The sequence below is a fragment of the Centruroides vittatus genome, unplaced genomic scaffold, assembly GCF_030686945.1.
Source record: "Centruroides vittatus isolate TY-2023 unplaced genomic scaffold, ASM3068694v2 scaffold_1015, whole genome shotgun sequence".
In the NCBI taxonomy this organism is placed as follows: domain Eukaryota; kingdom Metazoa; phylum Arthropoda; class Arachnida; order Scorpiones; family Buthidae; genus Centruroides; species Centruroides vittatus.
In genome coordinates, this window is record NW_027122666.1 from 1,819,811 (window position 1) to 1,838,589 (window position 18,779).

The window sequence follows — 18,779 nt, forward strand, 5'->3', positions numbered from 1 at the left end:
ATTTTTACACCAAATGATAAAACAATCATGTACTGTACCTTGCTGTCTGGAGATACAGCACTGTATTTTCTCCTTCGTAAGTGCATGCCGCTACTGTGAGAGAATACAGGCGAGGCAATCCACTAATTAATAAGTATCCATGTCCTCCACAAGCTAAACGGCACGTTTCAATACCTCGACTGCCTTTATCAGAACACAGTGCCTTCAGACCAGAAGATATGGCATGAAGCTGAAAATAATGCATTGTATAAGATTTTTCTAATACCCGTAAACATTTCATTTTTAATAAATTTATCTGAAAATGCTTAACAAAATCATATAAAAAGATAAGGTTAAATTGATCAATAAAAATAAAATTACAATTATTAGCAATATTTTATAAATATAATTGGTCTTAGAGAACCTATTAGTAATTTTATCATCTATGTATATAAAATTAAATGTCCTGATTGACTGACTGATTCATCATCGCCCAGAGCAAACAACTGAACCTAAAGAGGTAAAATTTGGAACACGGTACGTTATGAAAATGCACACTAAGAAGAGATTTTTTGAAATCCCCCCGTGGATGGAGAGGGAGAGGATTAAGGCTTAACCCGAGAAACACCTTCTACTGTACTATTTCAGATGCAATTTTTTGTTTTTGATAGTAATAAACTTACTTTCCAAACATACAATATTTACCAAATCATCCAAACTGTTTGCCTGAGCAATTTGCTAGTACTTTTACGTTATTCAATTTATAAAATTTATACTAAGGGTATTTTTTAAATAAGGTCCATTTTTTGATAAGTAAAAAAATACTGTAAATATCACTAAAATATATTTTTTCCTATATTTTCTACATACTTTTATCTACTTTGAACAAAAATGGAAATTATGTAGAAAACATTTGTCATACCACTCAAAGTTTTTTTAAATTCCGACCAAAGAAATCTGCTGCCTGCCACCAGAAGACATTAGGCCACGCCGCTTGTCTTGTATGGCATGGCGGAGTCACACAATAAGCATCAGAATTGATTGTTGTGCCTCTTGGTATAAAATCCACTAACAAAGTCCGTTTCCTGTCCCAAAAGACAGTTACCATTATCTGTTATTCGATTTCAGCACAAAAGATCGTATCTTACAGTCGGCGGGCGACTCAATTTTCTTAAACATTATAAAATTTTACAGTTCAGCACACAGACAGACGATACAGCTGCAAATGGCATCTAAACATGCGCAAAGCATGCTGAAAGCAGATGCTCATGCACACTACTGAAATTGCGCATCATTCTCATTCACAAATGGACCTTATTTAAAAAATAGCCCTCGTATTATTTTAAGATTGTCCAGTAAGAAATTTGAATATTTGGTTCTTGTTCATTTTTGCATATCAAATTTAAAATGCCATAATTTGAAAAATGTTTTAAATCCAAATTATATTTTATATGTATAACTCATTTAAAAATCTGTCAGTTTTCATATATCTTAATCATCACTACTAGTGTTTTTAGTTCCAATATTGTTTTATTTTAATTGTTTTGATCTACTAATTTTTTAATAAAAGTTTGAAGAGATTTTTTGAATTTAATCCAGGGAAATCTTAAAACCACTCAATTTAGTAATTGCTGATAATTTTGATACATTTGTACACCTTACAACTATATGAAATACATTAATTTTTATTTTTAAAGATTAAAATATATTTGTGAAATATCAAATAATATGAATTATGATCATTATTACAGCAAAACATAACAATTACGAAACAATCACATTTTGATGTGAGACATTTATCAGCAGATCATATTATATCATTAATTCAGTTAGTTCCGGCATATAAGACGACCCCTGACTTTTACAGTTGAAATATAGAGTTTGGGATATACTCATCCTATAAGATGACCCCCGACTTGTGAGATGATTTTCCTGGGTTAAAAAGTTGTCTTATTCACCGGAAAATATAGTAAATGAACTAAAAAGTATGTCCTTGTGATTATAACATTCATACTTGTGTGTTCATATTGATTATTAGCTTGACAAACAGCAATGATTTACTATATTCACTGCTTCAAATTATGTATGTATGTATATATGAATATTAGGGATTGTATACCGGTTTATCTGTTTACCGGTTAACCGATAAACTGACAAAAAATCATTCGGTAAACTTACCAGTAAATTTTTGAAATTTACCGGTAATTCAGTATATGAAAAATCCGTACTAGAAATTTTTATGTAGAAAATATTGTGTTTATAGATATTTGAAAGGGTAAAGGGACATTGAAAACAGGCAAGTGTAAGCAACAATATATCTAATTATTAATTTTATGTGAGATACTTTTTGTTTAATTTTAATTTAAACTTTTTTGGGTTTGAGAGGCTCTGTAAATCATACAGAAAGCGCTAGTTATCTTATGTGATTCGTGCTCTGCAGTTTTTGAGATTTTTAAAGGTTTAAAATCTTTACAATCAATGCTTTTCTTAAAGAATAAGTAAATATTTCCTTTTTTAATATTTAAATATAATAATATGTAAATATTTCATGTATTTTTTAAATTAATAGCAATTTTGAATACACTATATTATGACAGGACATTAATGCAATATTATTGTAAAATAACATTAAAATTTTTTACTTCTAACAACTGTTTAAAATAATTAAATACAAATATTTATTACAAGATTCTAATATTATGCCTTAAAATTGTGCAAAATATGTATTATTTTCTTGGGTAATCTTGGATTTAGTCGAATTTATGGACCTGCGCCTGCTGAGGTATACGCAGAATTAATAAAAAATAAATTAAAAGAATTTCAAATTTCTTTGAAAAATATTGTCTGCATAACGTCGGACAGAGCTGCCGACAAATTGCAATCATAAAAGTTCTTTACAATATAAGCACATCAGATGTACAGGATGATGATGAACATAATGCTAATTTACTACTTACTATAGATTCTGACTCTGATAACTCGGACATTGAATACAATAATTTTGAAGTAAACCAAGAAACTACTGGCTGTACCGAACTTACTCTACAAAATGCAGAATTAAATTTTTTAATTACAAAAATATGACAGATAGTAAGTCTTTTTAGAAAATCGCCAATGAAAAATACATTACTACAAAAATATGTCAAAGAAAGTATTGAAAAAGAACTTTCTTTAATTTTAGATTGTAGAACCAGGTGGAATAGCTTACTAAACATGCTGGAAAGATTTTGTATTACTTAAAGATGCTGTCCGAAAAAGTCTAATAGATTTGAAACTGAACTTAGATTTCAATGACAGAAAAATAAAATTACTACAAATATAATCTCAACCCTGCAACCCATTAAGTTAGCCGTTGAAACACTGCAATGAAGACTAATTTATTAGCTGATGTTACTTTGAAATTTATGTTGGATGAATTAACCAACCAAAATACATTTTTAAGCATTGAACTAAAAAAAGCATTAATATATAGCATAAAGGAGAGAAGGACTGTTTATTCAGACATGTTACACTACTTGACAGACCCTAATTTAGTTTTGTCGGGTCAAGAAAATTATGACATTTTTAATATAAACAGTAAAGCATCAATAATCAAAAGCATTGTTGAAATACATTCGATTATTGTTGAGAGTAGTCAGAGACACTTAAATGATCTCGATTCAAATTCAAAGTCAGATAACGAAAATAGATACTTCTACACCTAATGTCAAATTATCAATGAAGCAGAAACTCTATGACCTTATCAAACAAAACACAGGATGTCAAGAAGAGTCAGTTTCACAAGCAAAAAACACAAAAGATTGGAAACAAATATTAAAAAAAGAATTAGAGTACTTCCGCCAAGAAAAAGTATGGGGGAAGTATATTCAAATAGTATTTGATTATTTAATATACCATTCGTCCAACAAGTGTTAAATCAGAAAGGGTATTCTCAGGATCTAGATTATTTTGTACAAAAATTAGGAGATAAGACTTTAAATAATTTAAGTTTCTTGAGAAGTTATTTTTTTTAAAAATGGTAATCAATAAAATGGTATTAGGTACTATAAATTATTTCTGTTGTATTTTTATTTTTCTGTATTATTTTATTTCTGTTTCTAAAAGTTGTTATTTTAGTTTGTTTAGAATAACACTTTAATTTTTATAATTTTTATATTCTATATCTTTGAAATAAAAAATGTGAAATGGAAATCAAAATGACATATTTTTTAATCGCCTTAATTTTATTTTTCAGGAAAAAATTTACCGGTAAACAGGTATTTTAATTTTCATTTACCGAATTACCGGTAAATGAAAAATTCGGTAAATTTACCCTAATGAATATAGTGATATTATACAACTCCAATTGCATATCTTGCATTTCGAGGTGTCCCAAGTCCAGAATTGTAAAAATTTGGGCTGGGATCATTTTTTGACTGACTGTTACACTTTTCCTCAGTTATATATAACAGTCAGGAAAGTAAAAATTATCAAATACATATTTATATATTGACTTGGAACAAAAAAAGTTTCTAAAAGACTTCTCCATCTTTATTAGAACTATATTTATATTCTGAGGTCATGTGATGACATCAGAATTTTCGGGCAGACTTGTTAACAAAGTAGGCCCAAAAATTCTGATGTCATTACGTGACCTCAGAATTTTAGTATGAAAAGCCTAATCTAGAAAATGTTGTTCTGATTATATGAACTGTCAATTTCTAAACAGCTTTAAAAAACAGCAAAATATTGCTGATTCTGAATTATTTAAATTGAATAATTTTACTTATTTACTTCTAGTTAAAAAGGTATTTCTCTAACAGGAGAGAAAAATATCACAAAAGGTGTTAAATATGTATAAACACTGCTATATTTGCTAATGCTTTTGACATGCAGGTTGAAAGCACTAGCAAATATAGCAGTGTTTATACATTTTTAACACCTATATTTAACATATACAAATTTGTGATATTTTTCTCTCCTGTTAACCTAAGATGAACATGACATCCACCCTGAAATTGGATTAAGGTATTTCTCTATTACAGAGGGATAAAATTCTTTAGAATTTCATTAAAGAGATTAAATTTTTGCATAAAAATGTAATTAATACAAATTACTAAACATATCCATATTATATTTTTTTTCTCAAGAATTGTAATGCTTAACATTATTTTAAAATTTGAAATATAGAGAGTTTATCTTGCTTATACCATTTACAATATTCTATTTCAAAATCCACATATATAAAACTGAATAAGTTTTTGTAATATCAATTGAAGATTAAATGTTTTCACTCTTATGGCCACATACATATTTAGAATAGATTGTTTCAAAGGAATGAATAAAATATCAGTATTCCAAAGATAAAAAATGACCTTAAAAGAAATTCCTGATTTGTAAAACAGCTTCAGTTTTGCATTTCTTAAACAGTTTTATGTATGCTATGATGTGGGTTGTCTGCTAGTTAAATCTATTTCATTTTCAATGTATAACACAGCTTGGAACTCTCTGCTTCAAACAAAAGCTTCCATATGAACAACCACAATTTTTCCATTTGATATAGAAAATCCAAAGTCCAAACAAGAAGAATACAATATTGAAGATAGTATATCAGGATATTGAACATTTAAAATGATCTCCATACAGAGAAGCATTGAAAATCTAAACCAATTGGGGCCAGACGTTATTAAATATACACAGGTGACTGTCTTAAGTTTGTGAAGCAGCTATTCTTCATACAGTTTCTCTCTTCCATTTTGTGACAACGTCAAGCTGCTTCCCTTTCTCCTCTGAAAATTTTTTAACCAAAAATTTTTTAAAAATATTTTAATAAAACCAAATTTTTAAAAATTTCAAGACATTCTATAGCATTGTAATTAATAACTGTAACTAAATCTTTCTATCTTTCATAGAAACTGAGATAAGATTTGGTCCAATGAAATGCAGGCACCAGGGGTGCATATCAACTACTTCATTGAATAGCCCACTACTGTAACTATATTTGTATGCACTTATATTTAGCTAATATACTACATAAACAAGATATAGTATGATGCAATGATTTTGTCAACACCCTGTATAATAATTTCAAACACTTTACACATTAACTGCCAAACTTCTGAACTAATTTTTTCATTTTTATTTAGCACTTTATCAAGATACAGTAAGACCCCACTTAATGCTGATTCAATATAACGCGGTCTGCTCGAAGCCTAAAAAATGATCAAAATTTACACTGATTTAAATTAATGTAGCATTTCATTGATTCGTATATAATACAATTATTCCCAAACATGAACCAATTAGCAGAAGGTGGCAATTCATCATAGCATTGTACTTTCCTTAATTCTATGTTTGTTTTCTGCAATTTTGGAAAAAATATAACATCATGGATGCCATAGAAAATAGCGACTTGCTTGGCAAGAATTAACTGATAAATGCATTAATGGAACGTAGAAGAAGTTATGGCCAGAAGTATCCAAGAATTCTCAACAAGAAGAGCCTATCGCTGTATCGTTAGGTTGACCAAATTGTCAACCTAATCAATAAAACAGGTCTAGGAGATGTAGACGAGCAGAATATTGGGGAGTTACTGAAGATTTCTAGTGAGAGCCTTACCAATGATGACCTTCAAGAACTGGCAGAAAAGGAAATTTATGTAGAAACGGAAAATTGTGACTCTGAAAACAAAGAACCCCAAAGAATTTCTCTACAGATTTTCTTAGTAAAAGTTTGGTAACAATAACCAAAATCGTTAATCAAATTGTAGCGAATTATCCAGATTTTCAAAGGAGTGCAAAGCAAATAAGGCATTTTGGATGCTATCTGCTATCGACATTTGCTTAAGGAAAGAAAAAAGCAACAAATGAAACTACACGACTTTATGGCAAAAAACAAGAATTTCAGAAAAGTCAGGACCTTCAACACAAAATATGAACTTTACATTTCTGTGTGTATATGTTTGTGTGTTATTTAACATATATTATTATGCAAATTAATATAAAAATAACTTAAAATTATAGTAAAATTTGTTTATTTGTGGTTGTGTTCCTTATTTACTCTGTGTTAAAACAACCTCGTTTAATGCTGTTTCGCTTAGTGCTTTGTCATCTAGGAACGCATCCCTCACGTTAAGTGGAGTCTTACTGTATTTAAAAACACAAATTGAATTTACCTCTGGCAGGTTTCCCAAATCACCTTTTTCCAAATTCTGACTTGCTACTTTGTAAGTTTGCATTAGGGAAAGGAAAGTTGCTTTGATTGCATGAGTTAATGCAATTAAAGGCAGAAGTTTATACTGTTGTGCTTGATAGTCCAGAATTTGAACTTCTCCTTTCCTTCAAAAATATATTTTCATTAACAATTTTTTTATAATTCATATACATAACTATTAATAATTACATAATTAAATTAAATTTCTTACCCAGCAATAATTTCAGACTGTCTCCTAACAGCACTATATCGTGTTGCAATAGTGCAAGCTCTAGCTAAATTGAAAGCTACCATGTCTGTTATTAAAACTCGTACAAAAACCATAGTTCCATAATTCAATTTATCACTTTTGGGTTTAATATATTCACCATCTCTTGTAACCTTTAAGTAATAAATTAACATACTAAACAAAATCTTAATAAAAATAAGTTCAGTATAAAATTTTACATACCTGAGCATTTTTCATAAACATGTTCTCATAAGGTATTCGTACATTATCCAACTTTAAAAACCCATTATCAGATGCTCTCATTCCCATTTTTGGTCCTATTTCTCCAACAGTTATTCCTTTCAAATAATAATTCTAATGTCATAAAAATTGTTTGTACAAGTATAAAAATTATAAATATTTACAAAAAACTTACCAGGAAGTGGTTGATGATCTTCCATGTTTCGAATTTGCACCATAAATGGATGTATTCCATAGCATTTTCCCTTGATGTAGAGTTGTGCCAAAACGATAGCATGATTTGCAGTTTTTCCCACTTTGATATAAATTTTCAATGATGATCAAATTTAATTTTCAAAAACCACATACACAATTGAAATATACTTACAACTTCCTGGCCACCATTTTATGGATGATAAAGTGGGAGTATTTAAAATAAATTCTTGAGTTTTGGGATCATAAGTAGCTGTTGTTTGAAGACCACGCAAAAATGTTCCTATAAAAATAACATTTTACAGTACTTAACATTCAATACTACTGAAAATTTTAAAAGATTAAAAGTTTATTTATTTATAAATAAATATATTTAAGCAAGTAGGGAAACTTGTCTAATTCGTACCCCTTAAAGAAAAACCATCATATTATCGAAATTAATAAACACAAATTATTTTTTTATTTTAAGTAACTTTTATTTGAGAAATATTTTATTACTACCATAATCAAATTTAGCATAAATCTTATAAACTTCTGAGAAATAAACAATTTAAAAAAAACACTAAAAAGTACGATTTAGGACCATTCATTTTAAATCGTACTGATATATTCTTAAATCGTACTTTGAAATCCTATCATTGATTTGCATCTTAAGAATCAAAATCTTAATGAGTAATGTATTAATACGTGTGTAGATTTGGCTGATGGTCTTTGCCAATTCTTGGCAGTCATCGCAGTTGTAATCCATTGCTTTTTATTGGTTCCTGCGCAAAGTTCATATACCCATATCTCTTATCGTGTGCATTTAATCATACTTTCTTTTACGTCTTCTTGGCATAATTTACAGTACCAACTGTTATTTTCATTTTTTACTTATTTCTTTTTTTATTCTCCTTTTGTGATATTTTATTAGATTTATTTTTCTTTGCACCAAGATTCTTTGATACGTTTTTGTTTTTGAATTCTTCTATTTTATTCTAGAGCTCTTTTTTATAAGGACTTTCTATAAGAACAAGAACGCAACTTGTGTGTGGTATGTGCTGGCAGAGAGAGCATGATTATTCCATAGTCCCTTGCAAGATAAATGGCATCAATGTTCTTCGTGTGCGTCGAACGACCGTCTAAGATGAGAAGAACTTGACTGTCTTGTGATGTTTGCAGTCCAGACACTTTATAAAATGTTTAAGCCATTCGACAAATAATCTACTCAGAATCCATCCAATTTCTGAACAACTGTACAACGTATTCGGTGGCCTCCACGCTTTAAGTCATCTGTCATTCTTTTACGTTTACATATGAGCATGGGTTGCACGATCTCTCCAGCAGCGTTCATACAGCAGATGCATGCTAGACGTTCGCTACTAGTGACAGCTCAAACCTGGTGTTTGCCTTTTTGAGCCAAAATTTTAGAAAGCTTATAAACCGTCATTATATTTTTTTAATCGCTTCTTCCATATTTTCTTTACTCCAAGAATTATATTTTCTTTTTGACATGTTGTTCTAAAATTAAAGACAATATAGTTTTAATTTGTTTTGAACTTTTGCAGTTATTTTTGAAATCAGTAACTTAGTAAAAAAATAACAGTTTATCGAATCGGTAATAGCTTATTGTGACATTCATCTAAAATGGTTTTCCTAAATCGTACCAGTACGTTTTAAGAACTTGCCTGGAGTACGAAATAGGCGCAAGAGTCGAACAAGTTTTACATTTGCCTCCAAAAAATTTGACAACAAATACTCATATATCATCACATCAGGTGAAATCACAAAAATACGCATTAATACATCACAGATAGTTAAAAAACTTATACACAATCCAATTTGAAGCACGTTCTTACGAAATGTGCAAAAATATTACAGAAAAAGTTGAAAAAACTTACCTTTTCAATATTTTTGTCGGAAGCAGCAAAACAGCGTGTTGTCTGTCAGATGGTAATATGGCCGACTGTTATTTACTTTTTTTGTCACTAAAGGCACTAATAGCTATTACCGGAGTCGAGATATAAGTGAAGTACGAATTAGGCGCAAGTATGAATTAAGCAAGTTTTCCCTATTATTTTTTTCATATTTCACAATGCTTTGATCATATGAGTTATTTTTCCAGAAAACTTGATGTTTATTTAACTTTTATATTACCAGATAAACCAAAAGTTTTGTTTTCATTAACACTGGAAGCACATTTGTAAAACAAGCTAAATAGTTGTAAACAACAACTATTTAGTTCTACTGGAGGTCAAAGTAGATGCATTTAGTTGACGATTGTGTTTTTATGTTTATTTTGTGCAACTGGGTCACATACAACCAAGGTGTGTTTTATACACTAAAAATAGCATTGTTCAAAATTATGTCAATTTATTTCTTGTGACTTGTAGACTTGTACAGTGGTTTTTATAACTGCAAAACTAAAAACTTTGTATTTTGTATACTTTTCATTATAACATGGTCTATAATGTTTACAATGGTGTTATTTGTTCCAAAAGAAATAAAGCAACACTCCAATGATACAATTTCAAGTTGTTGTTGACAAAAATACCAGCATAATTTATTTACATGAAGAGGAAAAAAAATACTGCATAATTTTCTGTCATAATACTTTAAACCTTTTGCAGTTTTAGGATAAAATCTTAATATAAAAGCTTTATGTTGTATTATGATGTATTAATATTTGCTGATGTGTATTTCAGAACTGTCTTTCAGTGTTAAAAGTTTTTAAAACACAAGGAAAATAACAATTTGTTAAAATAAATTGCATATTCTTGGTGAGTGCATTTGATGATAAAGTAAAATCCCAATTATCTGAAGTATTGTGGACTGATGCTACTTAAAATATATGGGGAAAAAAACAGATGGCCATAGCCATTTAGGAATAAAAACTATGAATATAAAATTTATATGGTATCATTTTTAAGTCTATTTTTATACCTTTGTTGTTTTTATATATATGATTAAATTCACTTTTGTATATCATTTATTACAGAATATGTACAAGAGTTTTAAGAATAAAAATGTGTATTTATAGTTACATTTTAATATGAATGATTTGTCTCAATGAAGTTAAATGATAAAAGGTAACAGAAACAAACCATTCTGTAATATGTATCATTTTCAATTTTCTTTTGCTGTATTTTCACAGAATGCCAGTCTATCTGGGGAGCACCGCGAAATCAGATATTTCCATATGGTAAAATCCAGCATGCTGGTTTAAGTGAGATTATACATCCCTCTCTAGAGGGAGCATTAAAAAACAATCATGTTATGTCACATAAAATGAATGGGTTTTTTTTTAAATTCTAAAACTGTGAAACTCTCAGGATTGCATCAAAAATACAATTATATGTTTAATTTCTTCATTTTGTTTTCTTTCTAACAACTTAAAATACTTGTGGAATTCTGGAAGTGCTTTTTGTGTGTATTTTATTGTTATTTAATTCAAAAATGCATAAATAAAAATATTGAATTTAACAAACTCACAGTAAATTATCTCAGTTTATACCAATTAATTTTAAGATTGGGGTAGATGGTCAGTGTAGCCCACACTGACTAACTACTAACTACTACTAATCTTGATAAGTTGTTAATTGTTTTATTGTCTTGTAAACAAAAACTCTTTTCCTTACTTTAAGTCAGCCAAATTACGATATTACTATATTATTTTGATGTACTCGGAAGAATGTTTTCTTTAATGTTTAATTAACAACTAGTTTTCTTAGATCTGATTAATTTTATATTTTAGTCACAGTTTAACCGGCATGCAGGGTTTCTGGCATGCTGGTCTCCTGATTTTATGTGGCATGTCAGTCATTCTGCAAAAATATAGTATGAATTACAGTATAAGAAAAGTAGAGTATTCGCTTACAGATTTGCCTCAGATAACGGTTCTACTGTATTAAAATTATTATCCTTTGGTGTTTATGATAGAAGAATGAAATTAGAGTATTTAGCATTTAAATTCAAAATATTACTTGATTTTTTTTAAAAAATATTACAATTTACAAAAAAATAATATATAGTAATATTATGAGATTCATTATTATGAGATATACAGTATTATCATGTTATTAGACAAAAAGAGTATTGCATAGTTGTCAAGTATTGTGTTATGTCAAGTAGAGAAACTGTTCATTTCTCTAGCTGTAATTTATAATTTGTGGTTTCTTCTCAATAACATTGCCTCACTACACATTTCTTGGTAAAATAATACACTTTTTCAAAGTACAATGTGACTTTTATTTCCTTCCTTAGATAAAACCTGTTTTCAAAAACACAAATAAGGTTACTCAAGCAGTGATGGCTGCAGTTCAAGGACCAGAGGAAAATTATTTCAAGTAATGTTTCCAGTAATTCCAACAAAACTGTAAATGAAGGAAAATTAAGAAAGTATTTAAATATTGTTATAAAAACATTATCTGTAATTAAATGAATTTAAAGACATTTTACAGTTATCAGTATACATGTTTTTCCTACATACATTTTTTTTCTTTTTAAAAAAGTAATGATCTAATAGATGTTTTTTATGTTTTAGCCAAAACTTAACAAAAATTAACAGATATTTCAATGTATTCATGTAATTCAATGTAATTCATGTAGTCAATGTAATTCATGATTATACAGGAAATTATTGTTCAATACAAGGCTATTTATTTTACAATGTTGTATTAAACAAATACATCATTAAAAAACTTTTAGAATTATTTGAAAAATCTGAAAAAAATAAAATATTCAAACTTTGCACAAATTCTACCCTAAAGGCAGTTAGAATCATCCGGAAATAAATATGACTGTAAATGAAAAATTTCTTTATTCTTTATCACAGTAAAGTCTGTTCACACTGAAGATTATTAAGGGCAGTAAACAAGATTCCCAGTTAGAATACATACAATAAAAAAAAATGACATGAAAGTTCTATAATACTTTTTTTGGTAAGTATTTTGTAACAAAAACAATATTGTACCGAAGCTAGATAACATCAGAGCATATATTCACTGATACTCCAACTATTCCATAACTCATGAACTGGTGGCATATAGAGCCCTATTAAAAAGATCAGTTACTCACTTAACCTGCAGTTGGCATAGAAAACAAGATATCGAGGTGATAATTGAAGCAGCATCTAGGCATGGGATTCCACAAAAATGATATAGGAGTTGGTGAAAGCTTGTCTAAATCAAAGACAGACATAAAAGGCAAACAACAACTGAAAAAATGACTCCATGTCGTCCGATTTTAGTTTAGCATTATTCAACACTGACATTCCCAGTATTCAAAAAAATATTGTTTCATTTGAACCTTCAGAATCAATGTTAAAACCAAATATTTATGTAAATAAATGAATTTTTAAAACTGATCATTTATGTGTTAAAGTATGTTTGCATACTTTAAATTAAAATTAAATAAACCATTCACTTGAATGGCTTATTTAATTTTTTATCTTCAGCTAAGATACACTACACATGTTGAAAATGAATTAATTAAAATTAAGTTAATTGTATTCATTAGACTTATGGATATATTTTATGATTATTTAAAGACCAGGTGAGATTTTTCTCGTTTGTCAAATTGGGATTACCAACTCAAACATCAATTATCTCCTCTGTACAGCCTAAAAATCCTAAGACATTTTAATTATTAAGATTTTTTAAAAACAAAGAATTAAGAATTGTTCTGATTATTATTTCACAATAATAGTACAGGGATCTGCATCACAGAATCATTTCTCTTAATTTTTAAATTAAAAATCTACTAATGTGAGGTAGATAATAAGGATCGCCTTATTATCTACCTCACATTAGTAAATTTTTAATTAATTATACCAAGGGCAAAAAGCATTCTTTATATTAAAAAAATATAGCATCCAAGTAGTAATTAAAAGATTAACCTTGATTATACAGATAAGTAGAACAAAGAGGCAGTGACAGAAGTTAAAAAACTGGAAATTTATGCAATTGGATTAAGCAAAGGATACATTTATAGATCAGTGAATCTCAAGGTCAAAGAGCATTTCTAATCAATTGTCCAATACTCCACAAACAGCACAATTTTTAATGCAATGAGCCCTAGAAAAAAAAGTAGATGTTGAAAACAACCTGTAGTATTTAGAAGCTGGTATGACATTGCTTCAGAATTGTCATATTAATATTTCATTTACATCTTAAAAAAGCATCTAAAAACCATTAATGCACAAGACTCAAAAAACACCAGATAGACAAGAGTGCTAGAAACAATAAAATTGGGAGGATACAAATTATTGCAGAATGAAGGAGGAAGGGATATAAGTGTGAAACTTATCACTTTTAACTGAACTGGGAAACTACGTTAATACTAAGCATTTGTGGGGCTTGATTTCAACAAATCTGAATGAAAATGTATAGTTTGAATTATTGTTTGATCCATCGAAAATGATATAAAGTTCAAAGTATTATTTTGAAATATTGTTTGACATGTCATAAATGTTCTAATTTAGTTAAAACAGTGACTTAGGCATGTTAAGAAGCTAAAGATGTCTTAAAACAGGGCAAAAATGTTCTTTCATGAAGAATTTAAACAGTTGGCTACCTGAAAGTATTTTATACAGATAACCAGTCCTCCACCAGAAGGGAACTACCCTGACGGCACCATGGTTTTACCCTAGATTACCATAAATTGAGAAAACACTCAGAGCTTGAGCTCTGAGTGTTCTTCATTGATCTCATGCTCAGATAAAAAAAATAAGAATGATTCTATGACACAGATCCCTCTACTATTATTGTGAAATAATAATCAGAACAATTCTTAATTCTTTGTTTTTAAAAAATCTTAATAATTAAAATGTCTTAGGATTTTTAGGCTATACAGAGGTAGTAATTTACATCTGATATGGAAATAATTGATGTTTGAGTTGGTAATCCCAATTTGACAAACAAGAAAAATCTCACCTGGTCTTTAAATAATCATAAAATATATCCATAAGTCTAATGAATACAATTAACTTAATTTTAATTAATTCATTTTCAACATGTGTAGTGTATCTTAGCTGAAGATAAAAAATTAAATAAGCCATTCAAGTGAATGGCTTATTTAATTTTAATTTAAAGTATGCAAACATACTTTAACACATAAATGATCAGTTTTAAAAATTCATTTATTTACATAAATATTTGGTTTTTGGTATACTGAGTACAATGAAGTGACGCTTAATCAACACTGGGCGAGTTTTCCATCTTTATTTAGTTAGTACGCTATTTTTACATATGTGTTTCGGGCTTTCGCCCTTCTTCAGCTAACTAAACATGAAAAAAAGGTATAAAGCAACATAAGAAACTACAAATTTAACTATAAACCGAACATAAAAATTATTTCGCAACTAGTAAAACATACTTCAGTTTAAAACACACACCTGCAAACATCATTTAACGGATTGGCAGGCGACAAAAAAGTGCATGACAATTATTACGGTATCTATAAATACAGTTCTCATACGACAGTCATAGTAGCATGGTTGGTTTCCTTTAATTTTAAAAAATTAGTAAACAACTTTATACACATTTAAACATCATTTAAGATACATCAACGAATGCACAATTTGTTGCTCTTAATACGAGAATTAACACGCATCATACACAAACAAAAGGAACATCAAAATCCCAAGCACTAGCATATAGATAAAATATTTTTTGCAGGGTGGATGAAACAAGGCTTGGTTTTACAAAGGTTACGCCTAATAACAGCGTTTGAAAGTAACAAGTTATAAAATTAAATAAAATAAGGTAAAACGCAGTATAAAATTACATTGAGTGTTACAATTCTTCCAGACACATTCTTTAAACTGCCATCCAGACACGGCTATCCGATTAACTAATTTACATATATATTCGATAGTACCAAAAAATAAATATCTGGTATTGGTCGGCAATTACGGTCGGTATAGGTCGGCAATTACGACCGGTGGTGGATAAAGCTAGAGCCCCTACTTGTAAACTCGAAAGGGGCGCACACTCATTGATAGCCCCCCTATTGGAGGGCTACTCGTTCAACATCGCTAAATCTGTGGACCTCATTTCTATCCTTAAGATCTTCCCTCTCCCCCAAGATTCATCACCGTTTTGGATTTTAAATCTTTATACCCATCACTGGAGCTCCCCCCAGCGTTTTGCGCTCTCAGGGACCTCCTCCTCGGTATTGTTGGAGACCGCACTTTGCACAAACAAGTGCTGGAGATGGCCCATATGCTGTGCTATAACTCGTTTTTCATGTTCAATGGAGCTGTTTACACACAAAAAAGAAGAGTCCCTATGGGGAGCCCAGTAGCGGGAGACTTGTGCTAGATGGTCATCAGACAATTGGAGCAAAAGGTCCTGCCGCACTATCTTCCTGACATCATCTTATACAAAAGGTATATCGATGACATAATCATATTATGGAGAAATGTACCTGATGTGTCGGCATTCGTGGAAGCGGTTAACGACAACCCTTATGGCTTGACCGTGGAATTGGAACAAGCTAACAACACTGGGGTCCATTTCTTAGATCTAAACATCAGCATTGAAGGACCATATATACAAACTTCGGTCTACCGTAAACCTGGTACGCCCTCTCTTTACATCCCTGTTGGGTCATGTGACCCATTCCAATATAAGTCCGCCGCTTTCAACACATTAATTAAGAGGGCGTTTTCGCATTCGTTCACTCCAGCAGCACTGGCCACTGAATTGGAGCATGTCAGACGCGTAGCGACCATCCACGGGTACCACTAGCTTATTAATAGATTAGTTAACTGTCACCGACGCACAGCACGTATCTCCGACATCCGATCGCGTCTCGCCAATCAACCTGAGGATGAGACACAGATCCCCGTCACATATAATCCATACCTGGCGATGTTATATAAGAAGATTACCCGCAAGCGCCGTATTAAGATCGCATACAGAAGACGTCCCACCATCTTGGACATACTCCGTAACAGGAAGGATCCCCCCAACCCCAGCAGACTTCCGGGCGTTTATTCCATTCCTCTTAAGGATCACAGGTTTGACAAAAACCTTGTTTACATCGGCTCAACCAAGAGATCCTTGGGGATCAGATTATGTGAACACAATGCTGATATTCTACATGAGAGAAATTCTACAGCACTCTCAACTTACGCCACCAATCCGGACATCGAAGCGGCCCTCAACCAAGCCAGGCTTATCATCACATCGCCTCACCCTGAACATCTGAGGTGGTTGGAGGCTATCTCCATTTACAAACACAGCCGCATCACCACCTGCATTAACTATAAAGAGGAACTCAATTTGTCCACCGCCTGGCAGACCCTCATCGACACGGACCTTTAATCGCCATCTACTCACACCATATGCGCATGTCTGACCAGCTGCATTGTGAAGCATTCGATTTCGGTTTAAAAATAACTCGTTCCATTATTCGATTTGTGTTCCTCGTTTTTTACCATCTGAAGAAGAACTACCAAGTTCGAAAACGTTAACGGAAATTTTTCGTTTTGCGTCTAACAACGGTAAAAGGTTCCTGAAAGTGTTGTTTACATCCCCGGTGTTCTTTGATGTATGTAGATATTTAAATATTTGGTTTTAACATTCATTCTGAAGGTTCAAATGAAACAATAAATATATAATACAATAAACACAACACAATAAACAATAAAATATATAAATACAATAAACAAAATATTTTTTTGAATACTGGGAATGTCAGTGTTAAATAATGCTAAACTAAAATTGGACGACATGGAGTAGTTGGCTGCCAGGTGCAGTCAAAATGGTTTGCTTGCAGGCAAAGTTGCTGGATATAAAACAAGAACAGCAATTACTAACTTGATGTATCCACTGATGAGGGCTACTAGAGACGCGAAATGCATTTGGAGTATATCATTTATAGAATAAAAGGGTTGGTAGTAATGAAAGTTTAATTTGTTTCTTGTCATTTGTTTGCTTTTTTTGACTTGTATTGTCCTTGAAGTAGGAAATAGATAAAAACAAGTAAAAAATACTCTAACTGAGAATAATTTTTTATTTTTAGTGGTTAATGAATGCTGTAGGTTTCTAGATTGTAAATTAATAATTAAAAAGTCAATGATTACATCAATAAGGAGTAACTGTTGAAAACCATTTGACTGCATCGTTTTACTATTTTCAATTTAAACATAACAATATTTAAAGTTTCCATTATCATGAAAAGGATACATAGGCCAAAAACATTGAAAACTGCTATATTAACATGTAATTACTTACCATGACCTAATTCTGTTTGGGCATAAGAACCTATTATTTTCATTTCTAGAGCTTCTGGCAACCATTTGTTCTGTTGTTCTTCAGTAGCTAACCCCATTAATGCAGGAATAAACATAATAAAATGGACTGCTGCTGGCGAGGCTTCATGTAAAAAGGCATCAGCTACCAAACTATATAATGAATCAAATAAATTATTTTTAAAAATTTATTTATTAATGCTTTTTCTTATTTACAAATTTTATAACAAAAAAAATTTAAACATTTATCTGACTTTTTAGTAAATATTCAATATAACCTTTGTAAATGCATTTAAATTAGATATGATTTTGTTGTTATTTCAAATAATCTAACAATTAAATATTTTTATTATATTTTAATTTAAAAAATTCTGTTTTTAATTTAAATTATATAAACTAATATTGTTTCTTGAAGTAATTAACAAAAAAAATTATCATTATTGTAGCAAATAAATACAGTGGGTAATCGGTTAATGAACAAATTGGATAACGAACACTTTTACAAAACATTTTTGTATTCGGACAATGAACATATGTTTGGATAACAAACACCTCACAGAACAAACACAAGAAGAAGCGACGTAAAATAATGAATACTGACTGGTCTTCCCCTGTCTTGGGGCAACAATTCGAAACTTTTCAGAGCACGGGAGATGTCAACATCGATGATCAACCCAATGTATACTGATTGGATAGTATTCCTCTGAACTT

The 18,779-nt window shown here is 30.3% G+C and overlaps 1 protein-coding gene across 1 annotated transcript in view; it reads right to left on the bottom strand.

Moving 5' to 3' along the window:
* LOC136986235 (peroxisomal acyl-coenzyme A oxidase 1-like) overlaps positions 1-18,779 on the bottom strand; it is a 49,535-nt gene that overhangs the window by 5,162 nt on the left and 25,594 nt on the right. Inside the window, exons 3-9 of the mRNA XM_067283724.1 lie at positions 18,052-18,221; positions 8,007-8,114; positions 7,815-7,934; positions 7,622-7,737; positions 7,382-7,551; positions 7,133-7,295; positions 39-229 (exon numbers count right to left, since the gene is read on the bottom strand). Of these exons, the coding sequence (XP_067139825.1) occupies positions 39-229; positions 7,133-7,295; positions 7,382-7,551; positions 7,622-7,737; positions 7,815-7,934; positions 8,007-8,114; positions 18,052-18,221 (1,038 nt within the window). The remainder of the gene's footprint in view (positions 1-38; positions 230-7,132; positions 7,296-7,381; positions 7,552-7,621; positions 7,738-7,814; positions 7,935-8,006; positions 8,115-18,051; positions 18,222-18,779) is intronic.